Source organism: Astyanax mexicanus, chromosome 20 (genome assembly GCF_023375975.1).
Source record: "Astyanax mexicanus isolate ESR-SI-001 chromosome 20, AstMex3_surface, whole genome shotgun sequence".
In the NCBI taxonomy this organism is placed as follows: domain Eukaryota; kingdom Metazoa; phylum Chordata; class Actinopteri; order Characiformes; family Acestrorhamphidae; genus Astyanax; species Astyanax mexicanus.
In genome coordinates, this window is record NC_064427.1 from 38,600,311 (window position 1) to 38,615,724 (window position 15,414).

The following is a 15,414-nucleotide window of genomic DNA, read 5'->3' on the forward strand; positions in this document are numbered from 1 at the left end:
CTCTCATTGGGTCTCTCTGTGTGCTGTCTGTCTCTCAGTGCTGAGCACCTGCCTCCGCATCCCACAGCATCTCTGCAGGCGGGGCGAGGACAAGGGCGAGCGAGAGAGTATGACTGGCGTGCAGTACGTCCAATCAGAAAGCGAGTTCTCCTAAATCAGGGATCTGGTTGGTTGCTAGGGGCGGAGCCTCCTGCTCCTCCGTCGCTGCCGCTTTACTGACAGTGGATGGAAGAGAGCAGAACGCAGGAAGGCGCGGAGGAGAAAATAAACTCGATATAGCTGCTGCGTCGAAATGAGCGCGTAAAGAAGCGAACAGGAACCCTAGAGGTATTGAATATATATTTTTAAATGAAGCTTTAAACGCATTTAAAGCGTTAAATGCTGTTTCGTGTCCCCCCTGTGGTCTCTTTCAGAGTCTGGGCGACCCTCTCTCTGAAGGCTAGGCTACATGCGGGCTAGCGGGAGGAGAAATCTCCGCGGGCGTTTACAGATAAACTGAGGCGGTTTTCTGGGAAAATGCTGTGTTTTACTGTGTAAATGTGGCTTTGCTGGCGTGCTGTGATTGTAAATGTGTTCAGTCGTGTGTGGAAAAACTAAAAAGGGGTATTTTAGACCCAAATACGGTGCAGAATTCAGATAGAAACAGTGCTGAAAAGATGCTGCGCCGCTGTTGTCAACAATGTCCTCCTATTCAGTTCCTTAAGCTGCTCAGCTACCAGACCTCCGGTACCGCTAGCTAACCTAGTTAGCTTATTAACTGTATTTATGAGCAAAATACTCCCTGCAGATTTATATATATCCTAAATTTCCTTCGGGATAAATAAAGTATCTATCTATCTATCTATCTGTCTATCTATCTATCTATCTATCTATCTATCTATCTATCTATCTATCTATCTATCTATCTATCTATCTATCTATCTATCTATCTCTTACACATGTCGCTTTCACTGTTCCTGACTAATGTGTGTTTAGATTAGTTTCTTTATTTTTCAATTTAATTTAGACCTTTTATTCTCGCTTCCCCTCTTTTCTAAAAAAAAGATTTTTTTTTTTTGAGATACTGAGTCATTATTTTGAGATACTAATTAGTTATTTTGAGATACTAATTAGTTATTTTGAGAAACTAAGTCATTATTTTGAGATACTAATTAGTTATTTTGAGAAAATAAGTCATTATTTTGAGATACTAATTAGTTATTTTGAGAAACTAAGTCATTATTTTGAGATACTAATTAGTAATTTTGAAATACTAAGTCATTATTTTGAGATACTAAGTCATTATTTTGAGATACTAAGTCATTATTTTGAGGTACTAATTAGTTATTTTGAGATACTTATTAGTTATTTTGAAATACTAAGTCATTATTTTGAGATACTAAGTCATTATTTTGAGATACTAATTAGTTATTTTGAGATACTTATTAGTTATTTTGAAATACTAAGTCATTATTTTGAGATACTAAGTCATTATTTTGAGATACTAAGTCATTATTTTGAGGTACTAATTAGTTATTTTGAGATACTAAGTCATTATTTTGAGATACTAAGTCATTATTTTGAGATACTAATTAGTTATTTTGAGATACTAATTAGTTATTTTGAGATACTAAGTCATTATTTTGAGATACTAATTAGTTATTTTGAGATACTAAGTCATTATTTTGAGATACTAATTTGTTATTTTGAGATACTAAGTCATTATTTTGAGATGCTAATTAGTTATTTTGAGATACTTATTAGTTATTTTGAAATACTAAGTCATTATTTTGAGATACTAATTTGTTATTTTGAGATACTAAGTCATTATTTTGAGATGCTAAGTCATTATTTTGAGATACTAATTAGTTATTTTGAGATACTTATTAGTTATTTTGAGATACTAAGTCATTTTTTTTAGATACTAATTAGTTATTTTGAGATACTAAGTCATTTTTTTTAGATACTAATTAGTTATTTTGAGATACTAAGTAATTTTTTATTCCAAAAGCAAAAAAAAAAAAAAAACATACTTAGCTTTTGGAATAAAATGACTTAATATCTCAGAATAATTAGCAACATAATGTATTCAAATAGATAGAGATAGCAATTAATATAATTTGTTTTTATATCTCTAATTAAGTAATATATTTTAATTAATTTTAGACATTTTTCTTTTGCATCTTCTCTTTTATAAAAAAAAATATTATGAGATACTAAGTCATTATTTTGACATGGTAAATCGTTATTTTGAGATGCTAAGTCAAAAGAGTCTTAGCTTTTGAAATATAATCACATAGTATATCAAAACAATTAAATAGTCTCTTAAAATATTATCTTCATATCTTAAAATAATGAGATAGCAATCCACAGATTTTAATTTATATCTCTCCCATATCACTTTTACTGTTCGTGACTAATGTGTGTTGGGATTAATTATTTTTTTTAATTAAATTTAGCCTTTTTTGTTCTTGAATGCTCTCTTTTATGGAATTATTGAACGTCTAACAACTTAGTTTTTGCAAAACAATGACTAAGTATATCAAAATAATGAGATAGTATCTCAGAATATCAACTTAATATCTCAAAATTATGAGTTAGTATCTCAGAATAAAAACTTAATATCTCTTAATTATAAGATAGCATTTTATAAAATAATCAGAAAAATTGTCAGTATTGAGCTTTTGGTGAAGTTCTTTCTCTCCCTGAGTCTTTGTGCGTCAGTATGTCAGTGTTGGGCACCTAAATTCGTGGTTATACTGTTGTAGTTTATAATGCTGTTTTGGTAAACACAATTCTGCCATGAACTACTAAGATAAATTTTGTGTACACTTTGATTCTGCCATGGTTTTACTGTATAATTAATAGTGAGTATGCCTAATAGTGGTTACTGTGGGGAATACTTAACTTAGAGTTAGTTAACCCTGAATCTAAAACAATCTACTACTGTGTTTTATGATATCTGTAGTAATATTGCTGTAATTTAAGTATCTGCGTAAACAGCATGGATGGACCACCTCCAGCAATTGTTGCTTTGGATGCTGGCAGTAAGTATCCTTCTAAGGAGGAGAGTTTATGCCAATGCAGGACACAACAGCATTGCCATAAAAAAAAGACAGACAGAATGAACCAGATGAATTGCTGGTATAATTTGTTAATAAATGAAGAATAAATTACTAATAACTCACATTTTCTGCACATTCCTTGAAATAAAAAGTGTGGATGCCGTGCTGTAGCAACCATGTCAACCACCTTTTCTTTCTGCAGAAAAACATAGTAAACTATAGTTCATTTTTATAAGGGCTGGCCTACCCTGCATCACATCTACATCAATTCACTTGATTCACTACAATCTCCATTCAAAAGAGCCTCTGAATGAGTGATAGATTATGATAAATTGCGTTATTGCTTCTAGTTATGATTCTAGAGAATTATGAATCTGGAAGACTGGAAATAGGCTGGAAGTGTTGTTATTTAGACTGAGCAATATAGTTCAGTAAGTCCAGCACTTTACAATATTGAAAATATATTCAGAAATATGTTTTAATAAAAAAAATATATATATAATAATGCGTTCTGGTCTGTGTTTCCAAATTTTAAGTAATACAGTTCATATTGAGTGAAAGAAACTAAAACTCGTGGACATGCCATGACAAATTAAAACCATATTAAAGTTTCCTGCTGTTACATCAAGCAAGTTGTAGCATCCTGGCATATATGGTTTAATGGTTTGCTTTTTGGGACATTGCACATCCTGCGATATATAACGCGATAATCCTGCTTGTGCACATTGCAATGATGATGCTAAAACAATATATTGTGCAGCCCGAACTAGGTCACATGCTCAGCATCCACGGTATGACTCTGTGGCCTGTGGTCAGCCACATGCTCATCTGGAGGTTGCCCTCCACCCCACTGTGACCATACCCCAGAAATACTCTCTCCAGCTGTTGGCGACCCAGATACTCTATTGTTCTGTGGGTCTTAACACTACAGCGGGCTTCTTGTGGGTGAGGAGGGTTCTCAGTGAGAGTTTCTGAAGGTCTCTTTCTTTCTCTCAACCTGTCAGCTCAATGCACATCTCCCCCACTTACTTCTCACTGTTTCTCTCTCAATCTCAATCTTCCTCATGCTCTGTTTGTCTTTTTTTTTTCTATGGAATCACAAATATTACTCACAAGTCAGAAAACTAGTCATGCTTAGTAGGCAGGGCTGTGCTTTGTTAAAACTGGTGTATGTGTTTCTATAATTTAGAGCTTTACTTCTTTGTCAGCTGCTTTAATCCTCTAGCCACATGGATAGATGATGTAGCTGAGGTATACTGGTGTTTCCTGTTTTTTTGTTTTGTTTTGTTTTAAATAAGAATCTAGACCCTATTCTCTGTTATAGCAGTAGGACTAGATCAAATATATATTTTTTGTATTAAACCAAACAAAAAGAAAAATGTACCTAGGCTGGTCACGATTTTGACATTATGCACAAAAATATATATTCATTTAGGGGTGGGCGATATGGCTCTAAAATAATATCACGATATTTCAGGATATTTTTGCGATTACGATATACTTCGCGATACAGAAAAACTAAAATAATTCATTCATTTCAGGAATATAGTATAATAGTATAACAGAATAATCATAATGTGGCAAAATAAATAATATAGCATAAAATAATATAATGCAGCGAATAATATTGCAGAATATTTAGTGCATGCATATAAACTGCAAACTAAAACAATTATACAATAAATACACCTAAAGCTTCACAGTAAATAATAGACTACTTTTAAGACAGAACAGCCCTATTATCACGATATGGATTTTTAATATCATGATATTTCTGTGTCACGATATATTGTATACGATATAATATTGCCCACCCCTATATACATTTTGCAAAATAAAAATACAGATATTTTAATAATTTATTTTTCCCCATTTTCTCCCCAATTTACACGGCCAATTACCCAACACACTCATAAGGACTCCTCCTATCACTAGTGATGCCCCAACACCACGAGGGTAAAGACTAGTACATACCTTGTTCGATACATGTGAAGTCAGCCACCCCTCTTTTCGAGGTGCTGCTGATGCAGCATTGACGATTAGCATCACAGCGCTAACTCTCGGAGGAAAGCGCAGCGACTCGGTTCTGATACATCAGCTCACAGATGTCTTGCGAGTGATGTGGTGAGAGAACGCCATCTACCCACCCAGAGAGAGCAAGGCCAATTGTGCTCTCTCAGGGCTCCAGTAGCTAATGGCAAGCTACATGAACAGGATTCGAACCGGTGATCTCCTGATCATAGTGGCACCGCTTAGCCCGCTGGACCACTCAAAGCCCCTTGTCATAATATTATGCCGACATGTCATAATATTAATAATGAGAATTAGAATGCATCTTGTAACATAGGACTGTGATAATTAGGCGATAGAATCAGCAATGTCTCCAAAAGTGCCTAAACAAAACAGATTTCTGATGTACGATTCTTAAATGCTTCTCGATTCAGATGAGGGCAATTCTGAATCGATTCACAAATGGGCAAAAAAATGCTTCAGACCTGCCAACATGTACATATTTTGCATAACAGGCATAATTTTTGACTTCCTAGTAGGTTTTTACAATTCCATATTTTGAAGTATGCATATTGTTTGATCTCGCATTTCCCTCATGCCGCCTAAAGATTGGAGTCAAATTAATTATATTGGTCAGTAGGGGTGGGCAATATTATATCGTATACAATATATCGTGACACAGAAATATCATGATATTAAAAATCCATATCGTGATAATAGGGCTGTTCTGTCTTAAAAGTAGTCTATTATTTACTGTGAAGCTTTAGGTGTATTTATTGTATAATTGTTTTAGTTTGCAGTTTATATGCATGCACTAAATATTCTGCAATATGTTTTGCTGCATTATATTATTTTATGCTATATTATTTATTTTGCCACGTTATGATTATACTGTTATACTATTATACTATATTCCTGAAATGAATGAATTATTTTAGTTTTCCTATATCGCCAAGTATATCGTTATCACAAAAATACCCTGAAATATCGTGATATTATTTTAGAGCCATATCGCCCACCCCTATTGGTCAGACATAATATGCTTAAAAAAATATCATGGAAAATGAAAACAGGGCACATTTTCTTTTTTTAGCAGCAAAATAGATGTTAAATTGACCTAATTTTTGCCTTATATTACAGTGCATTTCCTGTTGCGTGGTGATTGTGAATGCCATGAACCCCGGACAATGCTGAAACAATTTATTGTGCAACACTAATTATCTATTTATTGTACAATATATGGTAGACATGCCCATATAATTCTATATAATTATTTTCTGACCTTAGTTTTACCTAGTATTTTTTTAAAGAGCCCATTAATATAAACAGACTGATATATTTTAACTTTGTTAAACAAAAAAGTACTTTAATTTCTTTTACTAGTTTCATTTATTTAAGAAATTTAAAATGGTATATTCCAAAAACAACCTTTGAATGTTCCTAATAATTTAAAATTTAAAAACACTATAAAGAGCATTACATTTTTTACATTTAATTGTTATGCTAATGTGCAACATGACACACCTACATTTGGCCAAAGGCTGAATAGTGAACATACTTTTTTTCATAATTTAATTAATTGTGCCACTGTTACTGTTTATGGTTGAAAAAATATAACAACTTAAATGTATTTTTGTCTTGCTTTCCAAAAAAATATGTCTTGATCTTGATCAGTATACATTTTTAACCTTTTCTTTTCACATTTTCCACATTTTCAGTCATTCTGGTCGATGAACATTCTGTGAATCCCAAATTTGCCATCATTATCAGTGCAACTTCCTGTGGCAACAGCTGTATGATTTTTTCATAGGGATACTTAGTACTGGAGGTCCATCTCTGGTCCAGTTTTTCCAGTGGTTTGTAAGTAAGGTCCAGTTCTGTAAGTAAGGTCGGTCACGTGGCACACGTGAGGACACTTCAGCTTCAGTGAGCTGTGACACAGCAGGCCAGGCTCTGACCCTCAGGGACATTACATAACATCTAGCCTTAGTGTTGATAAGTGTATGTTGGTGGGTGTATGTGTGTGGGAGAATGTGTTCTTTCCACTTTTAGTGGGTTGTTTTTAGAGGTGAATAGATGTGGATTAGATGGGCTGGATCACTCTGTATCTGCATGAGGGTGAAATGGAAGAATTTTAGAGGCTAATGCATTAGTCTACTGCCTGATCCATTTTTTTTACACATAGACTGTGTATAGCTGGACAGAGCATCGTCTCTCAAAAGTAAAGCCACCACAGGTCGGGCGCCCCCTGCTGTTCGGTTGCAGAAAGTTGTGTAACCCCACCCATCCCCATAGGTTTTAATGGCAAAACAGAACAACTTTCAATCACGTTTTTTTCTAATATACTGTAATTCTACCTCCATTATTTAAATGCAGCAGCTAGTGTAACCTCTGCTTATATTGTAAAATTTTTATATCTCCACAGAATTCGTTTTTAAAAACGTTATTAAGCTCTATTCAAAAAAGGTGTGGTTATTGTAAAAGGGCTGGTTATGGGCGGGACCAATAACAGACCGTAAGCTCCGCTCCGCTCGTCTCTGCAGCCTGTGACCTCGAGGCAGCTCTCAGGGGCGGGGTTATTCAAATGAGTAGGCGGTCTCTCCACAGTCTTTCTCCCTCCTCTGGTCTCTACTGCGCTCTACAGACTCAGGTTTCAGGATCACCAACATGGAGGAAGATTTTAGCTTCATTTTCATTGAATGAATGGGAATGGCGACACGGCGTCCATCTTTTTTACAGTCTCTGTTTTTAGAGATCTTTCTGTCTGTCTGTTTCTGAGTATCCATCACCTGTGATACACAGCACTTCAGTATCCCCTTTTCTCTCTCAGTATCTCTTTATTTTATATATATATATATATATTTCTGTATGCCTCAGCAGTGCTTTTATTTTTATTTTATATATATATATTTAAAGCGCCGGGAGAATAAACTTGGACCCGCATGAATTATTAACCAAGCATGAGGAGCCAGTGCATGAGCTGCAGTGAAATCAGGGGGCTTAGTCATAGCAACACAGTACACAGCAGTCTCTCTCTCTCTTTCTTCCTCTCCCTCTGCACACTCACTCTATTGCTTTCTCTCTCTCTCTCTCTCTCTCTTGGGGAGCTCTGTTTGTGCTGGTGTCTGGCGGTAGTCTGCATCTCCAGTCGGCGGCTAGCAACAACATGTCCACCCACACGCTCCCTCAGTGGGCTTTTCTCACTAATTATCCAGCGCTCACCCGCTGCCTGACACCTATGGGCAATTTTTTCATCTACAGGGAGAGCTAAAAATAAAGCCCTTTACATATTTTAAATGTGATATTTGAACAATGGAAATAATGAGATGGGTGTAATGCAGTTTTGTTCTCATCTCTAAACGCTAGAGGGCGGTCTTACACCTCCTCTTCCCTTTAAAATCACCCAGGTTGATAACTCTTCTGTTCATTATGTATAGACTTAGCTCCTGTTCATGCATCAGGCTTGTTCTGCTCCCACACTGCATGCAAACTGTGCACAAAGCTAATTTAGGATAATGGCCTTGGGAAGACAGTTCCCATTGGCAGTGAGATCCCACCACTATCTGCAAATAGATAAATAGCAGCCTACATACGAAAAAATAGAAACCAGCTCATCAAGACTGGAGTGACATAGTTAAAGCTACATTACATAGAAACTGTACTCTAAAATACCATTTTTTTTTACATTATTTTGATGCTCTACTGACTTATATGTAATAAAGAGAATGGCGTCTCGATTTTTCTCAGTCCGCGCCTGGCATTAAACACTGTGTAACGTAGGGCTGCAGAGATTAGTCAATATAATCAACAAGGTTGAATAGATAAAAATGTGTCCAAGTGACTCCAGATTTCAGTGTCAACTAATTATTAATCTATTAATCATTAATTCACAATGAGTGAGGGGTAATGGGCTCACTAATGCAGTTCACACTCAACTCACACTAGGGGTGGGCAATATGGCCCTAAAATAACATCAAATCACAATATTTATTGGTATTATTTTCACAATAACGATAATTATTTTAAGAATACACCACTGCAACGAAATGAAAATTACATTGTATTATTGCATATGATATTATATGATATGGCACACTCCTCATTGAGATATTAAAAAATACAAGAATTCTATCAGATTTATAACAGAAGTCAATGATCCGCACTCCAAATATCTCCATATAACCAGGATTAAAGTAAATGAAATGATACTGGACAGATATAATCGGTCTCTAGTAGATATAGAATGGGAAATGAGAACAGTGTGAATTTTCATTTTGCTGAAAACAGCCAAAAATAGTGATATGGCACCATATTTCAGGGTATAATATTGTTTACAATATTATTATTATTATTATTATTATTATTATTATTATTATTATTATTATTATTATGATATGGTACACCCCTCCTAACACAACAGATTGCATAATTACTAATTAAATATCTTAAGTTCTTTTCACATTTAAAAATACTCAGGGCATTTAAAGGGTATTTAAATTTGACATTTACCTGTTTATATTAATTGACAGTGTTGTGGGGCATGGCAGAAATAATTGTTGACTGATCATAAAAATAATCCAAATACCAAAATATTCATTTGTTTTCTTAGTGTTACACAAATCATATTTGAGTGAAATCTTCTAATATTAAGAGGTGTAAGAAAATATCAATATTTGTAAGTATGACTGTAAATATTACTGTATTCATTTTCAAAAACACAGTGTTGATTTTGATTTGATATGTTATATTCAAAGATTCATGGCAGACAGTGGTTTAAACACTAACCTAAGTTCATAAAAGTAACTTTTCTTTTACTCAGATTTATTTAGCATATTTTTAATATTATGGCAGTTTTCTTAAAATTCTGTAAAAGTATTGCTGTGTATTGAATCATGTCTTGAAACTTATCACCACCAGCTTCTTGCCAGTACACAGCTATATTAACATTACTTTCCACTTGCTTCTTTCACTTAAGATGATGATTCTGTATATTTATTAAGCTTGTCAACAAATGCACGTATAGAATATGTTCTTTAGTGGATGCTCAAGTCACAGTTTATATTTACAGCAGTGGTGTAAATTACACTTCCCAACTATGGGGGGAGCCCTGGAGCCAAAATATCAGTTCTGCTTTAAAGGGCCTGTATCATGTACAGTAGGGCTGTAAGATATTTTCAGCATGTATTGTTATCATAATATAGATTTTCACAATAAACACATTATTAGATATTTGATAACACTGTGTGAATAACAGCAAATAACAGCAAACTCAACCTGCATTACCTGCAACAGAGGGAGCTCTTTGCATTTTTCTCATATGACATAATAAAGCTGGAAAAAGTGAGGTAGAGGTCTATGATGCATGTTCACACCAAAATAAATCAAATTAAATTAATGTAATTTATTTTACATCGATATCAGGATATCAAACATCATTGTTGAGCATAAGTTTTTTTTTCTTCCTGTCATATTTCCCAAATGGACACATTATCCTCGCAATTTTACACAAAAAAAAAATTACTGCTGTTTTTTAGGCTTTTTGACAGCAAATATTACCAAAGGCAATTGCATTTGGTGATGTTTTGGATACTGCTCCACTATCCCGTGATTTAAAACTGAGATGGTGATGATTTGAGATGAGCTGGAGCTTTACAGCGTGAAGGAAAAGAAGGAACTAATGTTCAGCACCTCCAGAACCTCCTTCAAGTCTCTAAGAAAACTATTTCACTTCCTCTTCCTCATGAAGACACTGAGATTAAAATATCAAGAGTGTAGATCTGTCCTCAAAGAGGGGCATTTAACAGAACTGACAGGTAAATAAAAAAAAAGATGCATGGGCAGTAGGGGTGGGCAATATTATATCGTTTACAATATATCGTGACACAGAAATATCATGATATTAAAAATCCATATCGTGATAATAGGGCTGTTCTGTCTTAAAAGTAGTCTATTATTTACTGTGAAGCTTTAGGTGTATTTATTGTATAATTGTTTTAGTTTGCAGTTTATATGCATGCACTAAATATTCTGCAATATTATTTGCTGCATTATATTATTTTATGCTATATTATTTATTTTGCCACATTATGATTATTCTGTTATACTCTTATACTATATTCCTGAAATGCATGAATTATTTTAGTATATCGTTATCACAAAAATACCCTGAAATATCGTGATATTATTTTAGAGCCATATCGCCCACCCCTAATGCCTACCCTGCCTTCCTGGTAAAAATGGGACTAAATAACACCTGAAAAATTAATTTCTCATTGCTAAAACTAAATTTAGTGTTTATGAGAAGTGTGTTTTGTCTTTTTTTTGTATAATTTACTTCTGTCATTTATGTCTGAATGAATAAAGGTCATGTCATGTACCTCTTCCTGCTGAGTACCTATAGAAATGCTGATAGGATACTGATATGGAAATCACAACATATGAAACTTTACACAGAATGTTTGTAAATGTTTCCCAGACAGAAATCCCATTTCCAGAAAAGGAAGCTGGCTATTCAGGATGCTATCAGATGCCTGCAAAAGGCCTCAGGGTGAGGAGTCGGCGGCTTTCGGTTCAGGATCAGAATGTCTTGTTTGTTGGACGGAAGCGAGAGGAGAAAGAAATGTTTTGTGTCCTCCTGAGGGAGTGGTCAGCTTTTCTCCCACTCCCTTTCCCCCCCTCCTCCTCGCTCCCTTTCTTTTTCCTTCTCTCTCTCTTTCTCTCTCTCTCTCTCTCTCTCTCTCTCTCTCTCTTTCTGTCTTTTGAGCCAGGCTGTTGCCAGAGCCCAGGAGATACAGAGAATAAGGCACCTCTTTCTGTGCTTTCAAAAAGGTTACCTCGCAATCCCTGCAGCGTCTGTAGGTCAGAGAACAGGAAGGCTGCTTGTTAGCTTAATGTCATTAAAAGGTACGGAAAAATCCACATCCCATTAAAGACCTTTTAAAAGTTTCCCAAAAATCCAATCTGAAGTGATGTAACATTTTATAAAAGTCAAGCACAGATAAAACAGAGAGTTTAGTAAGGTGATAGTGGTGCTGATCTGATCTATACTGTCTTTTGGGAGTAGCTCTCTGTAGCTAACTGTGTTAGAAACAGCACATGCTGAGAAGATACATACATGCAGTTTCATGGCACTAAACACTATAAGTGGGGGATATATAATAAAATAATAAAATAATATCACGATATTTCAGGGTATTTTTGCGATAACGATATACTTGGCGATATAGGAAAACTAAAATAATTAATTAATTTCAGGAATATAGTATAATAGTATAACAGCGTAATCATAATGAGGCAAAATAAATAATATAGCATAAAATAATATAATGCAGCAAATAATATTGCAGAATATTTAGTGCATGCATATAAACTGCAAACTAAAACAATTATACAATAAATACACTTAAAGCTTCACAGTAAACAATAGACTACTTTTAAGACAGAACATCTCTATTATCACAATATGGATTTTTAATATCATGATATTTCTGTGTCACGATATATTGTATACGATATTGTATTGCCCACCCTTACTAAACACACGTGAGTCTTTTAATACAGGTGTGTGTGTATGTGTGTGTGTGTTGCTTTAGACTAGAACTAGTAGACTGCATCAGGCTACATTCTCTCCACTTTTTCACACTACTTATTACGTATTAATACAAATGTTATAGTTGTATTCTGCTTTACACAAACCTCTGTAAAGCAGAAAAAAATCTACCTCACTTTTACACTGTTTGCTGCCTCACTCCTCCCCCACCCTCCTAACCCTATGCCTTTGAAAAGAGGCGGGTCTGGCTTGAGTAATCCTAAACCTGCCCCATTCAGTGGCATTACTGTAACAGGCTAAACAGCCTGAACCAGCGACAGCACAGGCTTCAGCATTCAACATTCACTCGTCAGACAAGCGCCTGGGACTCCAGCAGGCTCGCCCGGGCTGCTTCTCTCTGTCTCTTCAGCGCAGCGTGTCTTTCCACACTCACACTCAGAGAAAAAAGAGAAAGGAAACCGGAGTGAGGAAAGACAAGACAAGACAAGAAAAGAAAAGACACAGACCAAAGGAGGAGACGTCTACAAGCCTCAAGGTGTACTCGAGCTGAGGACGTGTGAAAGATAGACTCTTTTAAGCTCTCTTTTAAGCACGCTGTCACACTGGATTGCCGTATCCATGCTGTTGAGTAAGTCAACGTGATTGCTTTCTGTCAGTCTGGCATCGGATATGTCTAAAGAAGATGTGGGCAGTACCGGAGATGTGGTGCCAAACGCAAAGAAGGACTCCTGGGACTCCACTCGGAGCCAGGACAGCATCGTTCTGGTCCAGATGGCCACCCTCTCCATGGATATGTTCACGCCTGGGGACTTTAAAGGAAAGTTCAGAAAGATCCAGCCCAGGAAGAGACCTACTATCATCCGAGAGGGTACAACAGGTACACGCAATTTATCAGCTTTAAGAGTCACAATGCTTTGAATCACAGCTGTGAACAAAGCCCACATTCATTTCTATTAGAGTAAATCTGAGCTGAACAGTGAGCAGTGTATCTTTCCTTCGAATCCATTCAGTTCACATGGTTTTTAACCTGAATCTTCAGTATAAATCAGTTGTCTTTAAAAAACACTACAAGCATATAATAAAAAGCTGTTCTCTACACCAGTAGTTTCACCGTGGTGTTAATGACATGCTTTACCACAAAGACAAACACGTAGTAACTCTCAGTCTGACTAGTCCCTGAGACTTTCTGGTTTCCGCAATTATGCGCTTCAGGTGAAACTGCAGGATGACACAATCCAGTGATGTCATGCCTGAGTAATAGTAGTTTGTGAAACCTCAGCCGTGACAGGCTAAGGTTGTGGTTATTTATTTGTCTGGCAAATTAGAGTAAAACTATCCTAAGAAGTGTCCTATTTTATTTTACTCAAATACACACTCATAACTCTCTTTCAGGCTTTGTTTTGGAAATTGGGGATATCTTTTACACTGCATAACCTCATTACTGCCTGCTGGACATTCAGCTCTGAAAAAAAGAGAGACCAGTTAAAAATGATGAGTTTCTTTGATTTTACCAGTTTGATTTGAAAACCTCTTGAATATAATCAAGAGGAAGATGGATGATCACAAGCCATCAAACCACCAAACTGAACTGCTTGAATTTTTACACCAGGAGTAAAGCAGCATAAAGTTATCCAAAAGCAGTGTGTAAGACTGGTGGAGGAGAACATGATGCCAAGATGCATGAAAAAAACTCTGATTAAAAACCAACCAGGGTTATTCCACCAAATATTGATTATTTCTGAACTCTTAAAACTTTGAATTATGAATATGAACTTGTTTTGTTTGCATTATTTGAGGTCTGAAAGCTCTCTCTCATTTTCTGCAAATAAATGCTCTAAATGACCTAATATATATATATATATATATATAAATAAATATTGGAATTTGGGAGAAATGTTGTCTGTAGTTTATAGAATAAAATAACAATGTTCATTTTACTCAAACATAAACCTATAAATAGCAAAATCAGAGAAACTGATTCAGAAACTGAAGTGCTCTCTTATTTTTTTACAGAGCTGTATATATCTACAGATTGTGGACTACTGATGAGAAATAACTTTTAATAATTTTTATAGTAAGGTGAATGAGTGCTATAATTTGGGTTTCTGTAGCATGTGTGTATTAGCATTAGCATTAGCCTCCAATCCACTCTTTGTTGCTGTTTTAAAATGCACCAAAAGCAATTCTCCATCTGGTCAAACAGAGTGCTTCCACAGTAGTTTAATGTAGTTTCAGACATATGTTACTTTTATATGTTCTACTGCATAATGGATAAATTCTACACTACAGACTCTATCTAAACTCTTTTATTTTAACCTTCTGAGAACTCTCCTCATTACTGCCTGATGGTACTGTACAGTAGGGGCAATATGATATCGTATACAATATATTGTGACACAGAAATATCATGATATTAAAAATCCATATTGTGATAATAGGGCTGTTCTGTCTTAAAAGTAGTCTATTATTTACTGTGAAGCTTTAGGTGTATTTATTGTATAATTGTTTTAGTTTGCAGTTTATATGCATGCACTAAATATTCTGCAATATTATTTGCTGCATTATATTATTTTATGCTATATTATTTATTTTTCCACATTATGATTATTCTGTTATACTATTATACTATATTCCTGAAATTAATTAATTATTTTTCTGTTTTCCTATATCGCCAAGTATATCGTTATCGCAAAAATACCCTGAAATATCGTGATATTATTTTAAAGCCATATCGCCCCCCCCTACTATACAGTGGTACATTGAGGACACCAGACTCAGAACTGGACTGGGATTAAAATAGCTGATACCTGA

At 35.1% G+C, this 15,414-nt stretch overlaps 1 protein-coding gene across 5 annotated transcripts in view; it reads left to right on the forward strand.

Annotated features, from left to right (window-relative positions):
- The first annotated feature begins 211 nt into the window (after window positions 1–211).
- The window catches only part of fryb (furry homolog b (Drosophila)), a 163,511-nt gene continuing 148,308 nt past the window's right edge, over window positions 212–15,414 (forward strand). For 2 of the 5 annotated variants that reach the window (XM_022681467.2, XM_049468897.1), the window contains exon 1: window positions 12,620–13,480. In XM_022681467.2, coding sequence (XP_022537188.1) covers window positions 13,273–13,480 — 208 coding nt within the window. In that variant the 5' untranslated portion in view covers window positions 12,620–13,272. Of the gene's footprint in view, window positions 328–12,619; window positions 13,481–15,414 lie in introns of those variants that run through there. The other 3 variants (XM_022681470.2, XM_022681474.2, XM_049468900.1) reach the window with 2 other exon arrangements.